General features: G+C 36.5%; 1 protein-coding gene across 1 annotated transcript in view; it reads left to right on the top strand.

The window, feature by feature from the left end:
* LOC113240536 (metal transporter cnnm-2-like) overlaps nucleotides 1-17535 on the top strand; it is a 39403-nt gene extending 21868 nt beyond the window's left edge. The window contains exons 2-4 of the mRNA XM_026477868.1: nucleotides 13657-14251; nucleotides 15621-16163; nucleotides 17386-17535. Coding sequence (XP_026333653.1) covers nucleotides 13657-14251; nucleotides 15621-16163; nucleotides 17386-17535 — 1288 coding nt within the window. The remainder of the gene's footprint in view (nucleotides 1-13656; nucleotides 14252-15620; nucleotides 16164-17385) is intronic.
* The last annotated feature ends 4630 nt before the right edge of the window (nucleotides 17536-22165 follow it).

The following is a 22165-nucleotide window of genomic DNA, read 5'->3' on the forward strand; positions in this document are numbered from 1 at the left end:
AATATACCTAATTATTAACTAAGTAATGATGATCAGCTTGGACACGAATTTCAAATACCTTGGTTACCTTATTTAAAAGTACATGTCCAAAATATAACATTTTAAGTGCTTTTAACACATTTTTAAAATAAATCTTCAATATTACTCTAATTAGTGAATTAATGAAAATTATAATATTATATCAATAAAAATACTTAATAGACATGTGTAATTATTAGGATTCTGTATGTAATTATTAATAGAATAATAAATAATAGATTCGCGTTAGCATTTTCGCTATGTTGTCACTCTGATCCCGTAACATAATAGTGCAAGAAAGTGATGGGTAACCCTGCCACTTCACGCACACATATGCGCGTGTGCAGATAGCTCCTTGCTGTATGTAGTGGTAGTAGTAGGTAAATAATTTTCGACTGTTGTACGGAGTGTCTGGGGTGTGCTGATAACAATAGATTCCCGTAAATCACGCTAATTACGTCACGCCACGTCATTTACGCGGAATTGATTTGGCCACTAAATTACCTAAACGCATGGAAACCGCTGCTGGTACCGCTTGGAATGTTCTGTGGATTACAATGTAGCCAGGAGAGTAGTAGCCTCCGCAGCCTCCACACATCTTGCTTAGTGAGTTTAAAGTTCAAAATTTGAAAGGGTAAAGAAATAGTGGTAATAAATCCAGTGCTCTTTAAAATGTTTATCGCACAAGAGATATTTGGTAACTGGTAAATGGTTCAAAAAATTAACGAGAAGACTTGTTCGCTGCCGCGATCGGGCAGGGAGTCGCGATGGAACGAAACAAAACGAGGCAAAAGGATTAAAGAACGATTCAAAATTTAAAAACGAGTGGCCAGAAATCGGAGAAACGGCGATAAAAAGGTGGAATGACGATGTAAGGAGGTCACATCGTCACACCACTGTTCAAAGGTGCCTCTTTCTTCCCTAGGTATTACCAATTTTACGGCATACAATTTATGGTAATAGTATTAATATAAGTAATAATATTTTATCAAATGTTTAAACATGGTTTAAATATGAAACTAATTTCTCCACGTCTACCTCACACGCTTCAAAACTACGCAACCACGATATTAATCTTATTACGTATTTCGACGCGTCTATGACAACATACGTCTTGGCAAAGGTATCGGTGAATAGTCATCTTTATATATTCTCGTCTGTGACGTTAAATTGATGCCATTTGTGACGTCATAGGGCTACACTTAAATAATTTTGTGTCATCTTAATTTATTAATAGATCGTGAAGTCAGAAGACTGTAGTCTGTGTCACGTTATGAACTTCACACACCGAACGCGGTATGCCTGTGAGTAAGGCTTACCAATCATCATTTTCCTGCTTTTGTCGTGTGTTGTTTGCGCAAATAAAACGTATAAGTTTAATTTAGTTCTTTATCGAGTTCTTAGGTTTTCGCCATTGTTACACATAATAACGCACATACGCACACACTCAACATAGCCCCGCACTACGGAAACTCTGTGTCGCGGGTGCCATGGACACGCACATAAATAACCACAAATTACACCCAAACTCACGAGAGAAATAAATGTAGGCTATACAAATATTTCTCCCGACCCGGGAATCGAACCTGGGACCTCTGCGTGGCAGTAACCGTTCAGCCACAGAGGCAGTTACATACATAGGAAATGAAACTATTATTCCGGTTTTAAATCGCGTATATTTGTGTTTTTCTAACAAAACAAAGTTTCGGGCCCTTTAAAGGGGCTCATGATCACGGTGAACTGCGGTGGTACCATCGAGTTTATAACCAGAAATCGAGACGAAATGCTATTTAATTAGTTTGAAAAATATTCTGCCATATCATTACTGTGACAACTGCGCTCCGATTGGCCAGCTCGAATTAGAAACAATTGACGGGTGTCGTCATTTGTTTCACTTCAAATCGACCAGTTAATTATAGCTTAGCTATAATGGACGACAATTTGCAAAATTACATATTTAATATTTAATTACCGATGAAATGTGATTCCGTTTGTTTTGTACTTAGATGTTTTGCTGTTTTTCCTACCACCGAATAGAACAGCACGGCATTGTTAGAGATATTATCTTTATTATAGATAGATAGATACAATAAATACAGAATATTTTTTGGAATATACGGAGACGTACACACAGGTCAGTGGTTGGCCTGTCCATATTTCAGTGCAAACGGGAGTTGATATTTATAAGAGCTGTATCGCTAATGTGTTACCATGAATATATGGCCCTTATTTCGTCTCTAACTCTGGTTATATACTCGATGGGTAGTACAGTCATCAACCAGTTACGTCTAATATTAATGCAAACCACTTATTGAATTTTTATTAAATTAAATTTATTATTAATTAATAATGAAAATTGGAATAACATAAGCATACTATTTAGTACTGCAAAGGGCCCGAAACGTTGGTTTGTTTGAATATTTTTTGGTAATAATAGTTATTTTCGTGAGAAAGAAGGTACCTCTGGTACCTCTGGTACCTTCTTTCCAACAAAAATTAATCATCCAATCGATTCACAAATCGCGTAACATACAAAAAAATACCATTGAGTTGAGGACCTCCTCCTTTTTTAAAGTCGGTTAAAAATAAAAAATATGATAATATATATATATATATATAAATATATATATATATTTATTATTTTGTGATATCTTTTGGAGCTACTCGAGACGCGTCAGATAAATATTATGATTAAAATGTAACTAGTTTCAAAAAGGTAGGGTCTGAAAAACAGCTTAAGCTGAGACTCTATCCTTTTTATCTACACAGTATCAGTGATGTTATTTACGACTAAATTGTTTTGTAAATATAGATAAATAAAGTTCTTTATTATTATTCTTTATTATTTTATTGTATCTTGTCTGTATATTTATGAAAATCAATAAATTGAATCGTCTCCATATGATCTCCATAGAACACTCTCAATAGATGAATTGCGTTTTTTGTTTTCTTTGAAAATTCATAATATGTATTGTCAATTATATCATATTATGATTTTTCCAATGCGGCTTTTTTAGAACCCCCGACCCCTCCGGAGAGGAAAAGGGATTTTAAATTTTAGACCTATTCAAACTTAAAAAAGTACAAATACATTGTTTACAAAAATTCTTAAAAAAAATATCGTAAACCTTAAGTGCAACGTACTTTAAATGGGGCAGCAAACTTTTTATCGTGTAATTCGTACACTTCCGGGTGTTCTCGTACTCTGCGGTATTTTCTCGATTTGAAATTACGATGTCACCACACTTACCGCGTTAAGCCGGTCAGAAAAAGTTTTCATCATCATCATCAGCCTATTGCAGTCCACTGCTGGACATAGGCCTCCCCTAATGCACGCCATTTCGCCCTGTTCTCGGCTTGACGCATCCATTTCCTGCTAAAGTTTTATATCCAATGTAATAATGTGATATGTTCGTCGAGGCGAGGACTGACGATTTCGCAGCCGTGATGAGGTAGAGGTGTGCCTCTCTGGAAGCAAGGCTACGCGCCGACCCAACCGTATCCTGAGCGTGTTCGCGAGCCACTGGGACAGCCCGGTGAACGTCATTGCAATATGAATATTAGATTTTTATTGTATACTTAGTTCCTTAAGATTTTAATTTTGTTTTACTAACAATTTTGTATGGACCACCTCCAGAAGTCTGAAATAAAGTTATTTTATTTGTTTTTTTATTTATTATAATAATAAGAGCAAAAAAACTGAATGACAGTTTCTTAAAATAGGTTAGTTTTTAAAAAAACAAACCAAAAAAGACATTAGAGCGAATCGCTGTGGACGGATAAACCCGCAGTGGTTTTTAGAGCCACAGCTGCATGTGGAATGAGCATGTATAGTCTTAAGCCTTAAGTTTTTTTTTAAAAAAGATAAATGCTGACAGTTGAGTCCCAATGAGTTATTTATATTTTAATTCGTATCATTTCTGAATCCGACAAATAACGGTCCGAAATGTCCCAGTAATCATTTTATTTCTAGGTGTACAAGCGATATTCGTATTTTCTGGAATCCGAATGGAACTTAGTGCACAAGCGACAGCCGAAGTGGGTCCGAGATTTCTAGATTTTTATAGACTCGGATTTTGAACAAATACGAATCGGATGCAGTGCACAAACGTGCTTAGTCTTTTTTTTAACATTGTACATATTTTTCCTTTCTTGTTTGACATTATGTATAAATAAATAAATAACGCACGTACTCTCCGCACTAGGAAACCCTGTGTCGCGGGTGCCATGGGCCCACACATGTACAACCACAAATTACACCCTAACTCACGAGAGAAATAAATGGAAGCCATACAAATATTTCTCCCGGCCTCTTTTCTGGTTCAGAAAATAAAAAAAAAATCGCAGTGCACATGTCTAAGTCCAGACGCTCAATTCTGACATCAGTTAAATTTGAATATTTTATCAAACCTTTGTATGACAATTACATGAGCGTAAAAATTAGCATCCGTGACTCATTGCATTAATTAATTAAATTAAATTAAATTAAAATTAAAAATGTTTATTTTCATCAACTTATACATGGGTTTTCATTGTTCTGGGTTTGACACTCCTTTTAAGTAAAAATATACTTGTGATAGGAATGTCATTGTGTTACAGGAAAAGCCTCCGTTAATATTGTTTACTTTGATGATGTGGAACTTGTGAATCTGAGTTAGTGGCGGCTAGTAAATAAATATTTCATAAATCAACACGTTTTTTAAACATTTTTTTCTTGAAAACTTATCTTTATGACACGAGATGAGTGCATTATATGGTTTTTATGATGTCAAGTGACTTAAACACGGAAGAAAAAATAGAATAGTAGTGTCTTAAGAGTTGACACAACCTCAAATGGCTATGGTTGATTCCGCACATGTAACAATAAATAAATAAATAACGCACACACTCAACATAGCCCCGCACTAGGGAAACCCTGTGTCGCGGGTGCCATGGACACACACATGGACAACCACAAATTACACCCAAACTCACGAGAGAAATAATTGTAGGCCATACAAATATTTCTCCCGGCCCGGGAATCGAACCTGGGACCTCTGCGTGGCAGTCCGGCATGGCCACATCGGCCACAGAGGCAGTTAATAGTTAAACAATGAAAGCGTTGAATCAATCTCTTTGAAAATAAAATTACAATTGAAGATATACACTGATTAGTATACGGTGTGAAAACACGACTCCTAACTATAGAAAATATAGAAAAAAAAACACAAACTTACTAATTATTATTAAACTTAAATTTGAAGAAAATATTCCAGCTCTAACGGTGGCAAACTAGGGAATGAATCCGGTTTCGCGCACTTTCCGGTAATCGATTTCAATAAAACTTTCAAGTCGCGCTGATACGTTGGATTTACACCATACTTGTTTTACATCAAGTATATAACCAGAAATAGAGACGAAATGTCATTTAATTTGTTTGAAAACTATTCTGCCATATCATTACTGTGACAACTGCGCTCCGATTGCCAGCCCGAATTCGAAACAATTGACGGGTGTCGTCAACTGTTTCACTTCAAATGACCAGTTAACTTGAAGTTTGCTATGATGGACGAATTGCGAAATTACATTTTTAGATATCCATTTGTTTTGTAATTAGATGTTTTGCTGTTTTTCCCCACACCACCGAATGGAACATAGACAGTTCAAATTTCGCCAAGGCTACACGTGTACAATGCCATGATTGAATGATGGAAGCCTATAAATTTCCATCCGTTTACAATGATTTGTTGGCATAATGAAAGTGGCTGTTATGTAATTGGGCCAAACTGACGTTAAATTTACGAGTTCTACTTTGTCGTCACGCGACTGGCTTTGCTCACGACATGTCTGTTCTACTTATATCTATAGTTTGCAAGGGCAAGGGCTCTATGGTTTGTTGTTTTTACGGTTGGGAAAATGTCTTGCCTATATCTGTATAGCATGGGACCATCGAGTATATAACCAGAAATAGAGACGAAATGTCATTTAATTTGTGTAAAAACCATTCTGCCAAATCATTACGGTGACAATTGAAGGGTGTGAAATGAAAAATTACATGTTTAATATTTCATTACCGATGAAATGTGATTCCGTTTGTTTTGTAATTAGATGTTTTGCTGTTTTTCCCACAACACCGAATTTGTGATTTCAGCGCAAACGAGAATTGATATTTAAAAGTGATATAAGGCCCATTTGCCTGTTGCGTTGCCTGGGATGGATGGCCCTTATTTCGTCTCTATTTCTGGTTATATACTCGATGCATGGAACCAATAAGCCAAGAGGACTGCTAATCGAGATACAAGACAGCGTAGTCGGGTAAATACCCGAACAGATAATAAATAGTACCTGCTGGTATTGGCCAGTCCAACGGGAGAATGGTAGCTGAAGAATCCGCACTAACGCTGAAATAGAAGAGCTCGTCGCCCAACCAAACATCGCGAAACCAAAGCGCACAGACTTCACTGGCTCAGCCATTTAGAAAGGATGGGAGAGAAGCGAAACGTGAAGAGAGTCTATCTTTTTTTTCGTGGGCAAATCCTCTTAGGATAGAGAGGTAATGCCGACTTCTACCGGCTAAAACCCCACGGTGGCCTCGGGTGCTCTAGTGGGAAGGATCCGGGATCGACTGCGCATCGGAACTCCCTCAGCACCTTGGAGGAGCTATGTCCTCCCCTCCTCTCCTCACGACGAAACGGGCCGCACGTTCTCGTCTTCCTCCTCGCGGCTGCCAAACTTACTGGCGAACCGTAAGCCGCCGCCGAGCAGGATCGGCCTTCTCCCGATCACGCTCGGCGACCGCCTTCTGAAGCATCACCGCTTCACAGAACTAGACCACTGAAGAGAACCTATCTGGGTCGATCTACCGGTCCAAGACTAGTTGGTCGTCCAAGGTATCGCTGGAGTGACGCCGTGAAGGCGGACCTGTAAGCCATCAATTGGCGAGATGATAGTTAGTTTGACGCCAGACTATTGGTGTGGTTGTCACACATTTTATTTAAATTTCTATTTTGATTTATTAACCTTTTTAAGGAGAAAACATTAACAAACAACCAATTCGCTCCACAAAATACGTAATTGACAAAATGTGTTCTGTGGTTCGGTCAATGACCTATGGCGTAACAAAAATGGCGCAAAAAAAACCCGCTCCCACATAATCTATTGTGATCACGGCGCTGTTGAAAAACGAAATCATGTTTTATGCAATAATAGTTCTGTTACAAAAACTGTAAACAGCTTTCGTATACATTCCACTGGCACCTGGCATCCTCTATTAATAGATTATGTTAGTAATTTTTCATGTTACTGTGTAATCGTGTTAAAACATCTGAATAAGAATCAATTTTTTATAGTTTAATACAAAGATCGAACACTCAGAAAAATTTCCTTCGATCTGGCCGCATTCGAACCGACGTCTCCTAGCAAACCACATCAGACGCTATGCCAACTAAGCCACGGAACGAACCAGCTGACATTCAATAAAAACTTAAGAACCAATTTGTTTTTACTTTTTTTAAGTATACCTATTCAATTTCACGTTGTTTGACCGCCATGATGTTTATTTGTTTCCATGAAATTATTCCACTAGTTTTTTTATAATAATTAATAATACAAAGGCTGGATTCGAACCGACGTCTTCCAGCAAACGTTATTACACAATACAAAATTTCGGAGAAAAAAAAAGAAAAGTCTTTTATCCTATTCACAAAGTCACACATTAATTTAACAGGCAATGTAACATTATTGCTTGTCTGTTTCGAAGGGTTTTTTTTATAACATCAAGTGACGGGACGAACAAGTCGTGCGCCTGATGACAAGCTTCACGCCTGTCCATAACAGTTGCAGTGCCACTTAGCTCTTTAAATCGCAAAGATCTGAGGGGCACTGCCACTGCGCCCGTGACCCTGAGACATAAGTTGACAAGTTCTATGTGCCTGTAATTACACTTGCACCCTTCAAAACAGGAACACAGTAATGCTGACATTACTGCTTGGCGGCAGAAATAGGTAAGTGTCAGTACTGCCCTGGATGAACTCTTTCACACTTTCTACTGCTAAAAAGCTTGCTACTGCACAAAATAATTTTTGATTGTCTGTGATAATTATAACATTTCGATCACAATTTGCTCAATAAATGAATATTTACGATTTTCATTCCTTTTTTTCTTCTGACTGTACTTACCTTACAAATACAATAAGGGGATCCGTTGGTAGTTGCAAATTAAAGTTGGTGGTGGATCAGTTTTGGAGATCAGATTTGTATACTCCATTGCACGCTAAGTTACTTTATTTCTAGATTGTTGATAATGTCCACGTCTCGTTGATTCGGTTATGTAGCCGTAATTAATTTAGTAGTGTTGCTGTGGTTAGTATTTATTATTCTAACAATCACATTATTGCGACAGCGGCGGTTTAATTATATTACGTCATTTTTAGTAGAACTCACTAACTTCCTTAAACAACGCTTTTATAAATATGATCACATATTCGACGCTTCGGGGAAGAAATGGCGTAAAAACCAAAGACAAAGTCGAAATAATCATTTATTCCGTAAGAAAAATTTTACACTTTGGGAACGTCATTTTTAACCGACTTCAAAAAAGGAGGTTCTCAATTCGACAGTTATTTTTTTGTGTGTATGTCACGCGATAACTCTATTATAATATATAATATATAAGATATAAGATAATTTGTGAACCGTAAACCTGAGGGTGGCAAATTAGGGAATGAATTCGGTTCACTGGACTTCACCCACTTTTCTTTAACCTATTTCAATAAAACTTGGCAAATAGATGTAACGAACAAAGTGAAAGCGAATCAACAAAATGTCGCGTACATACACACAAAAATAAAAATACATTCAAATTGAAAACTTCCGCCTTTTTTGAAGTCATTAAAAAAATTAAGTTTGCAACATTATGTGATTGATGGTTCTTAAATAAATATAAACAAGGAGTGAAAAAAAAACGTATTTCTGTTTTTTCTTTTTTTATGATACAATAACGATTTGTCACGAAAAAAGTTACACCTTTTATTCAACATGTAACTAAAACCAATACTATTTTTGTGTATTAGTTTAAATACATAAAAAAGTACTCCTGTTCTAAAGTTGAATAAAAACTAGTTTTATTTTCAATGTATTTGCGAAAAAAATTTAGGTATTGTGCGGTTTTTAAGTCGTAATTAACCCCCTTAATTGTAACGGTGAATTTTCCCGACGTATTTACAAATAATTATAAGAAATATGTGAATCATTACATTTTGCTTTTTAGCCTTGGAGGTAAACATGAGGAAACAAGCATGTTCATATTCCCAAAACGATATTTAAAGTAACAACCCTGGCATTACAGGAAATAACTGACAAATTACATAAAAATCAATCACTTACATTATAAATTAGAACATGAAGCATTGACTTACAAATAAATGGACGACGGGTCTAATACAAAAACCACGAAAAAAATGTCCCAAGTCAACCTATTTAAACGTAGTGACATGTAAAGGAATATGAAAAAGCTAAAACGTTGAATTTAAATTGTAATGTCATCGCAGTACTGTCTAATTTTGCTTGCTTCGCTGTCAGTCGAACAAACGAAGACTAAAGCGTGAATGACGCTTTGTACACGATTTTAACGCCCTATAAGTTCGGACACTTTTTAGCAGCGACCCGACGTCCATATAATTGTAAGTCAATGACATGAAGACATACATTTGTGTCCGCACGTCCCACGGAGTGTAGGGTTGTTACATCATCATTCTTTAGTAGCAATTTGTGAAAGAATTCGTCCAGGGAAGTACTGCCACCTTTCCTACCCTCTGCCTTCCGGCTTCGAACGGTAAGGGTGCTGGTGAAATTACAGGCACATGGGACTTGTCAACTTATGTCTCAGGGTGACGGGCGCTGTGACAGTGGCCCTCAGATCTGTGCAATTTAAATTCTGAGTGGCACTGTATCTGTTATGGACAGGCGTGTCGCTTACCACCAGGCGCACGACTTGTTCGTCCCGTCACGGGTATCATAAAAAAAAGTGACTTCGTAAAACGACTGTCAAGATTAGCTTGTTTATTTTTATTCATCGTATTAATGTTGTCTATCACTATTTAAATAATCTCAGTACAGAGTCCTAAAAAAACCGACCTCAAAAGTACGTGAAATTACGTCTATTTGCTAAGTTTTATTGAAATATCCCCTAGTTCGCCACTATACAGGACTTAACACTAAAGATAATAAAAATCGGTTCTCACTACTCAAAGTATATGCAGAGAGAAAAACGCCTTGAATTGGAGAAATAGCAAAATCAACCATTAAAGTAATTGCTCATAAATTAAAGTTAGGCACCATTTATAAAAATGAATCTTCATGCGTGAACAGCCACTCTTCGAGGTAGATGATTTTCTTCAAAATGAAATGGGACCACTATGGAACCATAAAAATCGGTTCACAAATACCGGAGTTATCGCGTAACATACATACAAAAAAAAAGGAAAAAAAGCACATACAGTCGAATTGAGAACCTCCTCCTTTTTTGAAGTCGGTTAAAAATAATCTCGGTATCTTAGTTGCCACCCAAAATAAAAGTGGAATATTTCCTTCAAATTTAAATGGGATCACTTCTGAGGTACCCTCTTTCCAACAAAAACAGAATCATCAAAATCTGTTCGGTCTAGTCGGTTAAAAATACTACGTATTCCACTTAACATATTTCATAATAATGTTTAATCACTGTGAGTGTCGTACAAACCGTACATTATTATCAATTATCACGTAAAATTATCAACAAAACCTTGACATACAAAAAAAAACATCAATTGTCCAAACAGAACAATTAAACACAAATTATATATCCACATTGAACCGGTTTCCAGCTGGTTAAAAGCGGTTAGAGGAATTCTGAAAATAAATTAACAATGGCGTCTCGTCGGTTTTGGCGGAATGCCCAATTTCAATTAGAACATTTTCGTAACAAAGTTCGAAACTCAAATGATATTGTGAGAACGGAGTGAAACGACGTTTGCAGGGTTGCCAATTTCCGTAAAATTTTAAATAGTCATGTAGTTGTTGTCGACAGATTTATCGATAGATTGTGAAAAATAAAAAAAAAATTTTGAAAACATCTAATAGTGAACGTTACGACGTTGTAATGATTAATAAATGCGTTGTCGCCTTCTTTATTCTTATTTTAACAGTCGGACCATTGTACCAAAATCAGTGCGTGAAGTTTGTATACACGTGATTGTTAAATATGAATAATTTACACGTGCTAACCCGCAAATAATATTACATAAGTAAAAAATGTGCTTCAGATTGCTGCAGATTAAGCTCTGCTGCATACGCAGTGCGTAGAATACGTGATCTTACCGATGTTGCTACCGCTAGACTGGTTTACTTTAGTTACTTCTATAGTATAATGTCCTACGGAATTCTCAAGTGGGGTAAAGCGGCATATATACAAACCATATTTGTGTTGCCAAAACGAGCGATTCGTTTTGTGTACCGTCAAGGTTCTCAAATTTCTCTCAGAGAAAAGTTTAAGGAGACTGGTATCATGACTGTGGCATCACAGTACATTTACTCAAATATTTTGTATGCCCGTAAAAATATACATAATTTCATTAAGAAGTAGAAAAACTCATGGTACCACGATTTCGTTTAACTAAGGTAAACGATTCTTTTATGGAGAACTGTATACGTTTTTACAATAAGATTACCATTACCTAAGTTTAAAACTTACATTAAAAGTATTTTAAATGAAAAGTCATATTACGAAATTCTAGACTACGTGTTAGATAAAGATGTATCGAAAGACAACGTGAGTCTAGATTCCACACAAATATGATTCAAAATGTATTCTATAGCATTTAAGTTTATTTGAAAAGAGCAATCCCTAGAGTTTCTTGCTCGTTCTTCTCAGAGAGGTCAGCGTAGTAAATCGAGCAGTAGTTTAAAAAATTACGCTTTCGAGTGTAAAAATTTTGCCTAGGAATAAATGATTATTTGGTTTTGACTTTGACTTCATTTTTCGATATATAATTATATTTAGGAAATGTTTTCCGGATTTAAATGGGGTATATTTGTTTTTTCAAACAAACCGACTTTTCGGGCCCTTTACAGGTCCCGCGATTTAAATCCGGAAAAGAAGAAAGTTTCATTTCCTATCTAATGTTAAGTTTAATTTATTCATATGTAGGTATAGTGTATAATAAATATTAATACTAAGTTTTATTGTGTATAGTAAGTATTGTTTGTATGTAAGTGTACGTATGTAGTTTACTTATTTGTTTCACATTTATATGTTTGTATATAGTTTGTATTATTATCATGCTTCTAGACATCCCGTGCTCTGTTTTTATTTTTAATGTATAAATCGAGGATAACTGTTAATGACTTCGTAATATGTAATTAATTTTTTGTATAGTATCAATATTTGCTATTGTTATCCCAAATAAATAAATAAAAATAGTTTCTCTGCCCATTTGAAAAAAAGAACCTGAATTATCCATATAAACTACACTAAATGATTATCACTAGTATCAGGTTTCTTACCACGGTATGACTTCTTTTTATTTTCCCGATATTTCAGTCAACCCGTGACCATGGAGCGTGCAACCGTTCCGAAATATCGGGAAAATAAAAAGAAGTCATACCGTGGTAAGAAACATGATACTAGTGATAATCATTTAGTGAATAACCACGAAAGTCTTAAAATCTATATAAACTACACTACATATTTTTTTCCTCTTGTGATATTTTTATGTTAAGTTAATATAAAAAAATACGTATGAGCGTTGAATTTTTGTTTATCTTACCTAAAAGGGGGCATTCATTATCCTGCATTGCAGACGTCGTCCGCAACGCAATGCAGGATTATGAATGTAGTTGCAGCGTGTAAGCTATCCTGCAATCCTGTAAATCCTGCAACGCGTCCTGCGATAGTCAGTACGTGAGTCATAGACAGGATATTCTGTGAGCAATGTCCTGCCTGCGTGGCGGACTGCCATGCAGATAGTGAACCAAAAAGTTTGAGAACCTATGATTTAAATGAATGATGTTGGTTTTTTATTTATGTGCTTTATTAGCCGTCGACCATCGATTTATCGACTGAAATCACTAGCTGTTTTCTAACGAGCAACACTTTTGCGCAATAAACTGTCATTTTATTCCATTTTTGAAAAACAGGGTAGCAATGGGACGAGTTATATTTGTTTCAACTCGAGTTACTCGAGTTAACTTGACTGCTAATGCAACTCGAATTAACTCGACTCGGTGTTTGACAGAGCAACCGCAAGTCGCGAGTAGAACTCGAACCGACGATTCACCGAGTTGGACGCGATCAGCCGGTAGACCGCGACTCGAGCGTGACCGAAGGTCACCGATGCGCTGTATGAATGAAGTATTCGGTTCGGCGGCGGGCGGGGCGGGTCAACCGAGTTAGCTCGAGTTCATGGAAAAGTAACTCGAGTTGACTAGTTGTATACCGGGTTAAACAACTCGACTCGCCCATCGCTAAAACAGGGCATGGAGAGTCAATACATTTATCACCGCGTAATCGGCTTGCGCCTGTCTGAAAAAGCTACAAGTATTCCTACTAAACAATGTCAACTTTTTAGTTTTAAGGAAGTAAAATGTATTTGTAATAAACTAATTAGTATTTTTCTTTCGCAGATCAATAGAAAACGACGAGGAAGACGACAACCAAAACCTAATAGACCCGGACGATGTCGATACCGATATCGAGAACATCAATACAGATAACTTACAAAAAGACACCGACGTGAACAAAAATGGTCAAAAACAGAGCGAAGTTATCGTTGAAACGTTCTCATATTTACCACAGCAATCAAAAATAGAAAGATTACAGGAAAATATATTAAATAGTGATATAGAATTTAACGAATTCGGTAACGATAACTCTAATAGTGGTGTCGATTTTATCGACAATGCCAAGTTATTAACGAGATGGAAACGTCAAACTCTCAATGACAGCGACGTCTCCAACTCTAGTCTGGCTAGTGATGTCCCGTCGAACACAGAACCTGTGACTTATTCCATGATTAAAATGAAAGGTTTGAGGGTTGAAGAAGCGGATAAGGAACCGAAAATTGTGGACGGTATGATACCGAGTGTACTAAGAGAAACCAACTTCCATTTGAGGTTGTTCGGTGACGGTTTTACCAAAAATACGAGAATTTCGTTTACACATACGGTTCAAGACTTTGGGAGTGTCTGTGACCACCTTTTGGATGGCATGGACTTTGGTGTAAGTTTTTTTATGATATTAAAGTAAAGAAGCGTATTTTTGTAACGAAATTGTACATGCCATATTGACCTTTATATACATACGATGCGGTACCTTCGGGAATTCCCGAGAATTGCGCGAGTGTTCTCCGGAAGACGCGTCTGGTGGTAAGCGACAAGACTGTCCGTAGCAGTTGCAGTGCCACTCAAAGTTAAATCGCAAAGATCTGAGGGGCACTGCCACTGCGCCCGTCATCCTGAGACATAAGTTGACAAGTCCCATGTGCCTGTAATTTCACCAGCACCCTTACCCTTCAAAACCGGAACGTTACCGCTTGGTGGCAGGTAAAGGTAAGGTAGCAGTACTTTTTCGTTCAGGAAATTTTTCACAAGGCTTTCTTTTACTGCAATCCGATTTTTGGTTCGTACTTAATTTGTACGTCACACAATTTACGTACAGTACAGTCACAGCACAACCTATGCACTTTTGTTCGAATGTCGCCGCCTCCAGTGCAATAGAACAACATCCGTCAGTGTGTAGCTTAATGTGTTGCCGTCTGCATGCTATGGTTACAAATGGTGGCAATATAGATTCAGATTGACAACCGAATATTTGACGACCTCTGTGGTCAAGTGGCTTGCATACCTACCGGTTTTCATGGTGTCGCCATCTTGAGGTCCCGGGTTCCCAGCCGGGTCAATGTAGAAATACCAACTTTTCTGTATTGTCTCGGATCTGTGTGTCTGTGGTACCTTCATTTCGATTTCCATAACACAAGTGCTTTAGTTACTGTACTGAGGGATCAGAGCAACTTATGTGATGTTGTCCAATTTAATGTTTTTAAACCGACTTAAAAAAAAAGGAGTAGGTTTATTAATACAAAAAAATTATTAATACAAAGATCGAACACTCAGAAAAAACACTCAGAAAAAATCCCTTCGATCCGGTCGGATTCGAACCGACGTCGTCTGGCACGGTCTAAGCCACGGAACGAACCAACGGACCTCACGAATTTTTCTATGTGCTTGCGTCGTGTCTTTGTACTTGGTCTTTCAACGACTTTTTAGTCGTAGCGCCATCTATGAGAGTAGGTTCTTAATTCGAATGTTTTTTTTTAATGTACGTTACGACGTTATCGACTTTGTGCATTTATAAACTTGTGAACCTATTTTGATGATTCTTTTTTGTTGGAAAGAGGTTACCTCATTATTGATCCCATTTAAATTTGAAAAAAATATCCCACCTCTAAGGCTGGCAAACTAGGGGATCCGGTTTTGCGCACTTTCCGGTAGCCTATTTCAATAAAACTTGGCAAATAGATGTCATATCCACGAACTTTTAAGGTCGTTTTTTAGTACTCTGTACTAATTTAGTATTGTATTTATTCCAGGTATCAGTAGTAGAAGAAGACTCTGCCCTCTTCATCCTTACAGCACCACCACCAGAAAAAGACTACAAATTCTACGTCTGTTTGAAAAACAACACAGACGAACATGTCTTCCGACACCAAGGCTCAGAAGAATGGAAAATACTAGCTACTCATAACAAACTATTACCTTTATGGGCATCCCTAATTCTAATTGTCATTCTTCTAATGTTGGCATCATTGTTCTCCGGTCTCAATTTGGGTTTAATGGCTCTGGACCGTACGGAGCTCAAAATTATTGCCAACACCGGCACAGAGAAAGAGAGGAAGTACGCTAGGGCGATCATGCCCGTACGTGCCCATGGAAATTACCTTTTATGTACAATTTTACTGAGTAATGTGGCAGTGAACAGTACATTTACGGTAATTCTGGATGATCTGACGTCTGGTCTTGTGGCTGTCATTGGATCTACATTGGCTATTGTGTTCATTGCGGAAATTACGCCTCAAGCTATTTGTGCGAGACACGGGCTACTGATTGGTGCTAAAAGTATCTGGATTATGAAGGTTGGTAACATTTTTTTTGTTGGTGATTCTATATTCAATTTCATTCCTCCACACATCGATGCCTTACTTTCTCGAACTCGTATCTTATAAAGAGTGATTATTCAGGAGATAGCAAAACTTTTTATTTATTTTTATGTAACTCCGGTTCGATTCCCGGGCCGGGAGAAATATTTGTATGGCCTACATTTATATCTCTCGTGAGTTTAGATGTAATTTGTGGGTGTCTGTGTGTGTGTCCATGGCACTCGCGATACAGGGTCTCCATATGAATGAGTGTGTGCGTTATTATTATTAAATTTCTTATCAAGGGTGTTAATTTGGATACATTACTTTAAGAATAGGTAAAGGCCAGTGTGTGAATATGAGGATAATGTGATGGGAAATCACCCTGCAAAATTTGTACATACAATCCATTTTTTTGCATTTCAGTAACTTTGTGCTTTAAGATACGAGTTTGAGAAAGTAAGACGCCGAAATTCCTACTAACGTAGTACTTGCTACAGCAGTGGGGATTTCTGGAAAAATACCATGCTATAGGCCACTGTCACTGTATCACTATAGGTATGTAACGTGCTAATCCGGGGTTAGGACTTGACTTAGATGGTCATAGCGCCCTTCGCGCATAACCAAGTGGTTGATAGGGTGGGGCACTATAAACAAAACTTATGTACTAGGACTGTTCGATATCACTCTTTATGTGGAGAGAGGCTGATATTGAAGATACAACAATAAAATGGTACCAAAGTAAAATTATGAAACATTTATTCTGCCGTCTTGTAATGTAAGTAATGGCGCACATGTGAGAAAATTTACAACGTTTCGTTTTTGTGGTGTTGGCATATGTAGCCATTTTAACAATTATTATTGGAATTGCCAATAATCACGTCAGCAAGACGACACATTTTTTAAATTAAAATGCAGTTTAGAACTTTCTTTAAAATATTAAATTATTCTTAAATGCCTAATAGAAAGATTTTCGCTCCTGAAAGCGTAAAAAAGTCATTCGGTCAAATATTGAATACAAAGTACTAAATTAATTTAAAATTGTAAAAGATTTTAGTATTAGTGAAATGAGAAATGAAATTTAATAAAATTTTAAAATCCCCATCGGTTGGAATTTTTTTTAGTGGGGATTTATGGAATTAACCCAGGTTACAGAAGATTTTAGTTTTTAAATAATTGTTTATTATCCATGTCATTGATATATGTTTCTTTTAAACAGATTGTAATGGGCATTTGTGCTCCCCTCGCGTGGCCGACAAGCAAGCTGCTCGACTACTTCCTTGGAGAAGAAATTGGAACACATTACAATCGAGAAAGGCTCAAGGAATTGGTCAAGGTGTGTAAAAAATATATTTTCACGGACTTTTAAGTAAAGAAGGAGGTTCTAATTCGACTTGTTTTGTTAGGACGCGTTCCCATTACGTCATGCCGACAGATGGTCGTGTAGTTTAAAGTGTCGTGGCTTGTCATTGACTTACAATTATATGGACGTCGGGTCCGCGCTAAAAAGTGTCCGCACTTGTAAGGCGCTAAAATCGTATACAGAGCGCCAAACTCCGCTTTAGTCTTCATTTGTTCTACTGACAGCGCGATACTGCGATGACATTACAATTTAAATTTCGAACAGGTTGATTTGGGACATTTTTTTCGTAGTTTTTGTATTAGACCTGTCGTCCATTTATTTGTAAGTCAATGTGGCTTGTATATTTAAATGAAGTTGTTCACATATAGTCAAACACGATTAACTGTCATTCACGACTTTTTGACATTAAGACGACAGACTGTCGTCTGGGAAGAGCTAAAACGACAGCCGTCAAACGATAAAAATGTGACGACAGATAATCGCAGCTTCAAACGATTCTGTCGTGCAAACGACAAGGCGGCCACCGATACGTGAACCAATAAATTGTCCTCACAATCTAATGGGAACAGCTAGACACGACAGTCATTGAACTATAAAATAAACATTCACGACACAGTCTCGACAGTCGTCCAACAATAAATAAAACGTTACGACAATGGGAACACGTCCTTACGCGAATACTCCGATGTTTGGATGTAGTTAAGCAAAAAGGATCCAACTCACAAAATTATCAAAAAATGAGTTATATGTACCAAACGATTCCTAAAGTGTAACCTCTTAGATCAGCAAAAAAATCCAACATATAAACATAAATAAATATTTTATTTATTTATTTATTTGTAAACTTTACAGTTTTTAAATTTGGTTTACAATTATGAATAATCTACTTACGTAGCCAATTACAAAGTTTGTCACATTACAATTAATTTATTTACGTTACATAAAAACTAATTTGATGCCAGAACGAAGCGTCTTAAAATATTGTTTATCAAAGAACAATCTAACAAAATGAAATACATATTGATAACATATTATAACTGAATACCGTTGTATTAATAGATTTAGACATTAGTTTTTTAATTACTAACTATAATAAACAAATGGACTATAGTAAGAGTATGCGCATTTGTGTGTCTACTTGTGTGAAGGTGTATGTGTATATGTGTGAATGCGTTTGTGTATATGTGTGAGTGTGTATATGTGCTCTGTTTGTATAACAATAATTACCTTTTAAAGTGGGGGTGTTCCTTCAAAGACTGAATAAATTTGTTGCGGTTCATAAAGAAGATATCGACGTCTTTAAATTTGTCCTCGTAAGTACGCACAAATCTCTGGAGTTACTTGACATTATAGGTTTTGAAAATAAAACAACAGTGAGAAACAATTTTAAACTTCAAACTGCCATATCTCGAAAGCGACTGGATGTGCATTGGATCCTTTTTGTTTAACTACGTCCATTTGTAAACCGATTTCGATGATTCTAATTTTGTTGGAAAGGACCTTAGTAGTGGTCCCGTTCGAATTTGAAGAAAACATTCCACCTCTAAGGGTGGCATATTAGGTGATGAATTCGGCATATTCGATTTCGCCCACTTCCCGTTACCCGGTTTCAGTAAATCTTTACAAATAAATTTTACTCCTTACTCCACACACTTTTGGAGTCGAAAAAATATATATATTGATTTTATACAAACAATATAAGATCATTGGATACAAATGTTTACTTGACCTTAGAACGTTATTCAAAGTCGTTTATAACCGACTTCAAAAAAAAGGAGGTTCTCAATTCGACTGTATGTTTTTTTTGTATGTATGTTACGCGATAACTCCGGTATTTGTGAACCGATTTTTATGATTCTTTTTTTGTTGGAAAGGGGGTACTTTCATAGTGGTCCCATTTCATTTTGAAGGAAATCATCCACCTCTAAGGGTGGCTGTTCACGCATGAAAATTCATTTTTATAAATAGCGCCTAAAGTTTCTTAAGGAGCAATTATTTTCATGGTTGGTTTTTGAAAGAAAACACTCACGCCCGAGAAGTAATTATTAAATATTTTATTCAAAAATCTTATACATTTTATATTGGTTCCACATTTTGAAAATGATAGGAGTCAAAGTATTTCCTTTTTTTTTACCCGACTCCACATACACGCAGGTATTCTCAAATGAGGTTTCATTACCTCTAACACCCCCTCTTAATGAAAACTTAATTAATAAATGTAAGGGGGGGGACCTCTTACTTATAAACAAAACTGAACTCAACACAGCCCTAGCATTATTCTAAATTTTTCAAAAAGCATTCTGTCAAGAGGTTTTGTAAAGATATCGGCTAACTGTTCCTTGCTATCAATGTACCTCAAAACGACAGCTCCTTTATGTACTTGTTCTCGGATATAATTGTGCCTAATATCTATGTGCTTAAGACGCTTTGAATCTAAACTCTCAGCTATTTTAATTGCACCCTGATTATCCTCGTACAAAATTGTGCTAGGCATTTTATCATACAAGAATGTATCTTCTAACATTTTACATAACCACGCAGCTTGAGTACAAGCTTGACTGAGTGCCATGTACTCAGCCTCAGTAGACGATAAAGCTACACACTGTTGCTTTTTAGAAAGCCAGCTTACAGTACACCCAAAAACTTTAAATACGTAACCAGTTGTAGACTTACGGTCTAGCAGGTCACCTGCCCAATCTGAATCTACATAACCTTCAATAAAAGAATCAGAATATTTTTTATGAAATATTAACCCTAACTCCATAGTTCCTTTTAAATAACGTAAAACTCTCTTAATAGCTGTCCATAATTCTTCAGAAGCGCAAGATTGGTAACGACTCAGTATTGACATACTATTAGCTAAATCTGGTCTCGTGGCTAACATACAATACATAATTGCACCGATAGCTTTTCTACATTTAATTTCGATGGCTTCGTTTTCAGACATATGTAATTTCAGTAAACTGTGTTTTACACTTTGGTCCATCGGTGTGGACACCGGCTTACACTCATGCATGTTAAATTTCCGTAATAATCCTGCGATATATTCTGTTTGGCTTAAAACTGTATGGTCACCGTTCTGTAACACATTTATGCCAAGATAGCACTTAGCAATACCTAGATCTTTAACTTTAAAACATTTCTGTAAATAGTTCTTTATATTGAGCAATTCATTATTGTCTGTCGACATAATTAGGAAATCATCGACGTACACCATGAAATAAGTTTTAATACTGTTACTCACTTTATAATAAAAACAATAATCATTTTTACTGGCTGTAAAACCATATTTTCTTAAAGTGTCATCTAATGTGTCATACCAATACTTAGGCGACTTTTTAAGACCGTACAGAGCTCGATTTAATTTACATACTTTATCACTTTCTATATTAAAATTCACAGGCAAACTCACATACACAAGTTCATTTATCTTACCATTAAGGAAAGCCGTACAGACGTCCATTTGATGCTGTTTAATTCCCAATTTCACACTTATTGCAACAAACATTCTGAAAGTTGTGAGCTGTGCGACCGGCGAGTAAACTTCGGATGCCGATACAAATTCTTTTTGTTTGAAACCACGAGCTACTAAACGCGCCTTAAAAAACTTATTTCCGTCTTCGCCTTTCTTTATTTTAAAAAGCCATTTGGTATCAACTGGCTTGCAATCAGCCGGCTTGGGAACAACAGTCCACGTGTTATTCTCCGCAAGGGATGATATTTCCTTCTCCATTGCATCAATCCACTTATCAGCTTCATTGCCGTTAATTGCTTCTTCATAAGACTTAGGTTCAAATACTTCGGCAAAATGAAGTACACTATACATTTCTGAGTCTTCATATCTTTGTGGTGGTCGAATCTTACTACGATCTCTCAATCTCCTTTGTTCGCTTTGTTGACTTTGCTCGATATCAATTGTTTCTACAGATTCTTCGTTGGTAACTGTTTCGAGTTGACTATTATTTATTCTTGTTTCCATCCTTTCAACCTCTACTTCTTTTTCATTTTCCTCAATTTCACAATTATTACTATCAGTAGAGTCAATTACGCGTGAACTCGGCCGTTCCGTCTTTGTTTCTTCGATATCTGTATTTGACAGCAAAATTATATCCCTGGTCAAAATAACATCGTCTTTTTCAGGAACATAAACACGATATCCTTTTACATTTTCTTCATATCCCACAAATATTCCAATCGCGTTCTTATCGTCCCACTTCTTACGAATTTCCTTCGGAATGTGAAAAGAAACACGATTGCCAAAAACTTGAAAAGTATTAAAATCGACTGATTTGTTTGTCCAAAGTTCAAACGGTGTTTTTTTCTTTACGGGACTTGGGCCAGTTCTATTTAGTACATAAATGGCTGTATTCACAGCTTCTGCCCAAAATCTCTTGGTCATTGACTTTGCTTTCAACATTGTTCTGGCAGCTTCTACAATTGTGCGCATTTCCCGTTCAGCCCTACCGTTTTGTTGAGGCGTGTACCTTATAGAGTTTTGATGTACGATTCCATATTTATTCAACATTTTACATACCTCATTGTTGACAAATTCTGTTCCGTTATCCGTCCTTAATATTTTTAATTTGTATCCAGTCTGTTTTTCTACTAGAGCAATAAAATTGTCAATGCAGTTTTT

Source organism: Hyposmocoma kahamanoa, unplaced genomic scaffold, assembly GCF_003589595.1.
Source record: "Hyposmocoma kahamanoa isolate Upper Pololo Valley unplaced genomic scaffold, ASM358959v1 148, whole genome shotgun sequence".
Lineage (NCBI taxonomy): Eukaryota > Metazoa > Arthropoda > Insecta > Lepidoptera > Cosmopterigidae > Hyposmocoma > Hyposmocoma kahamanoa.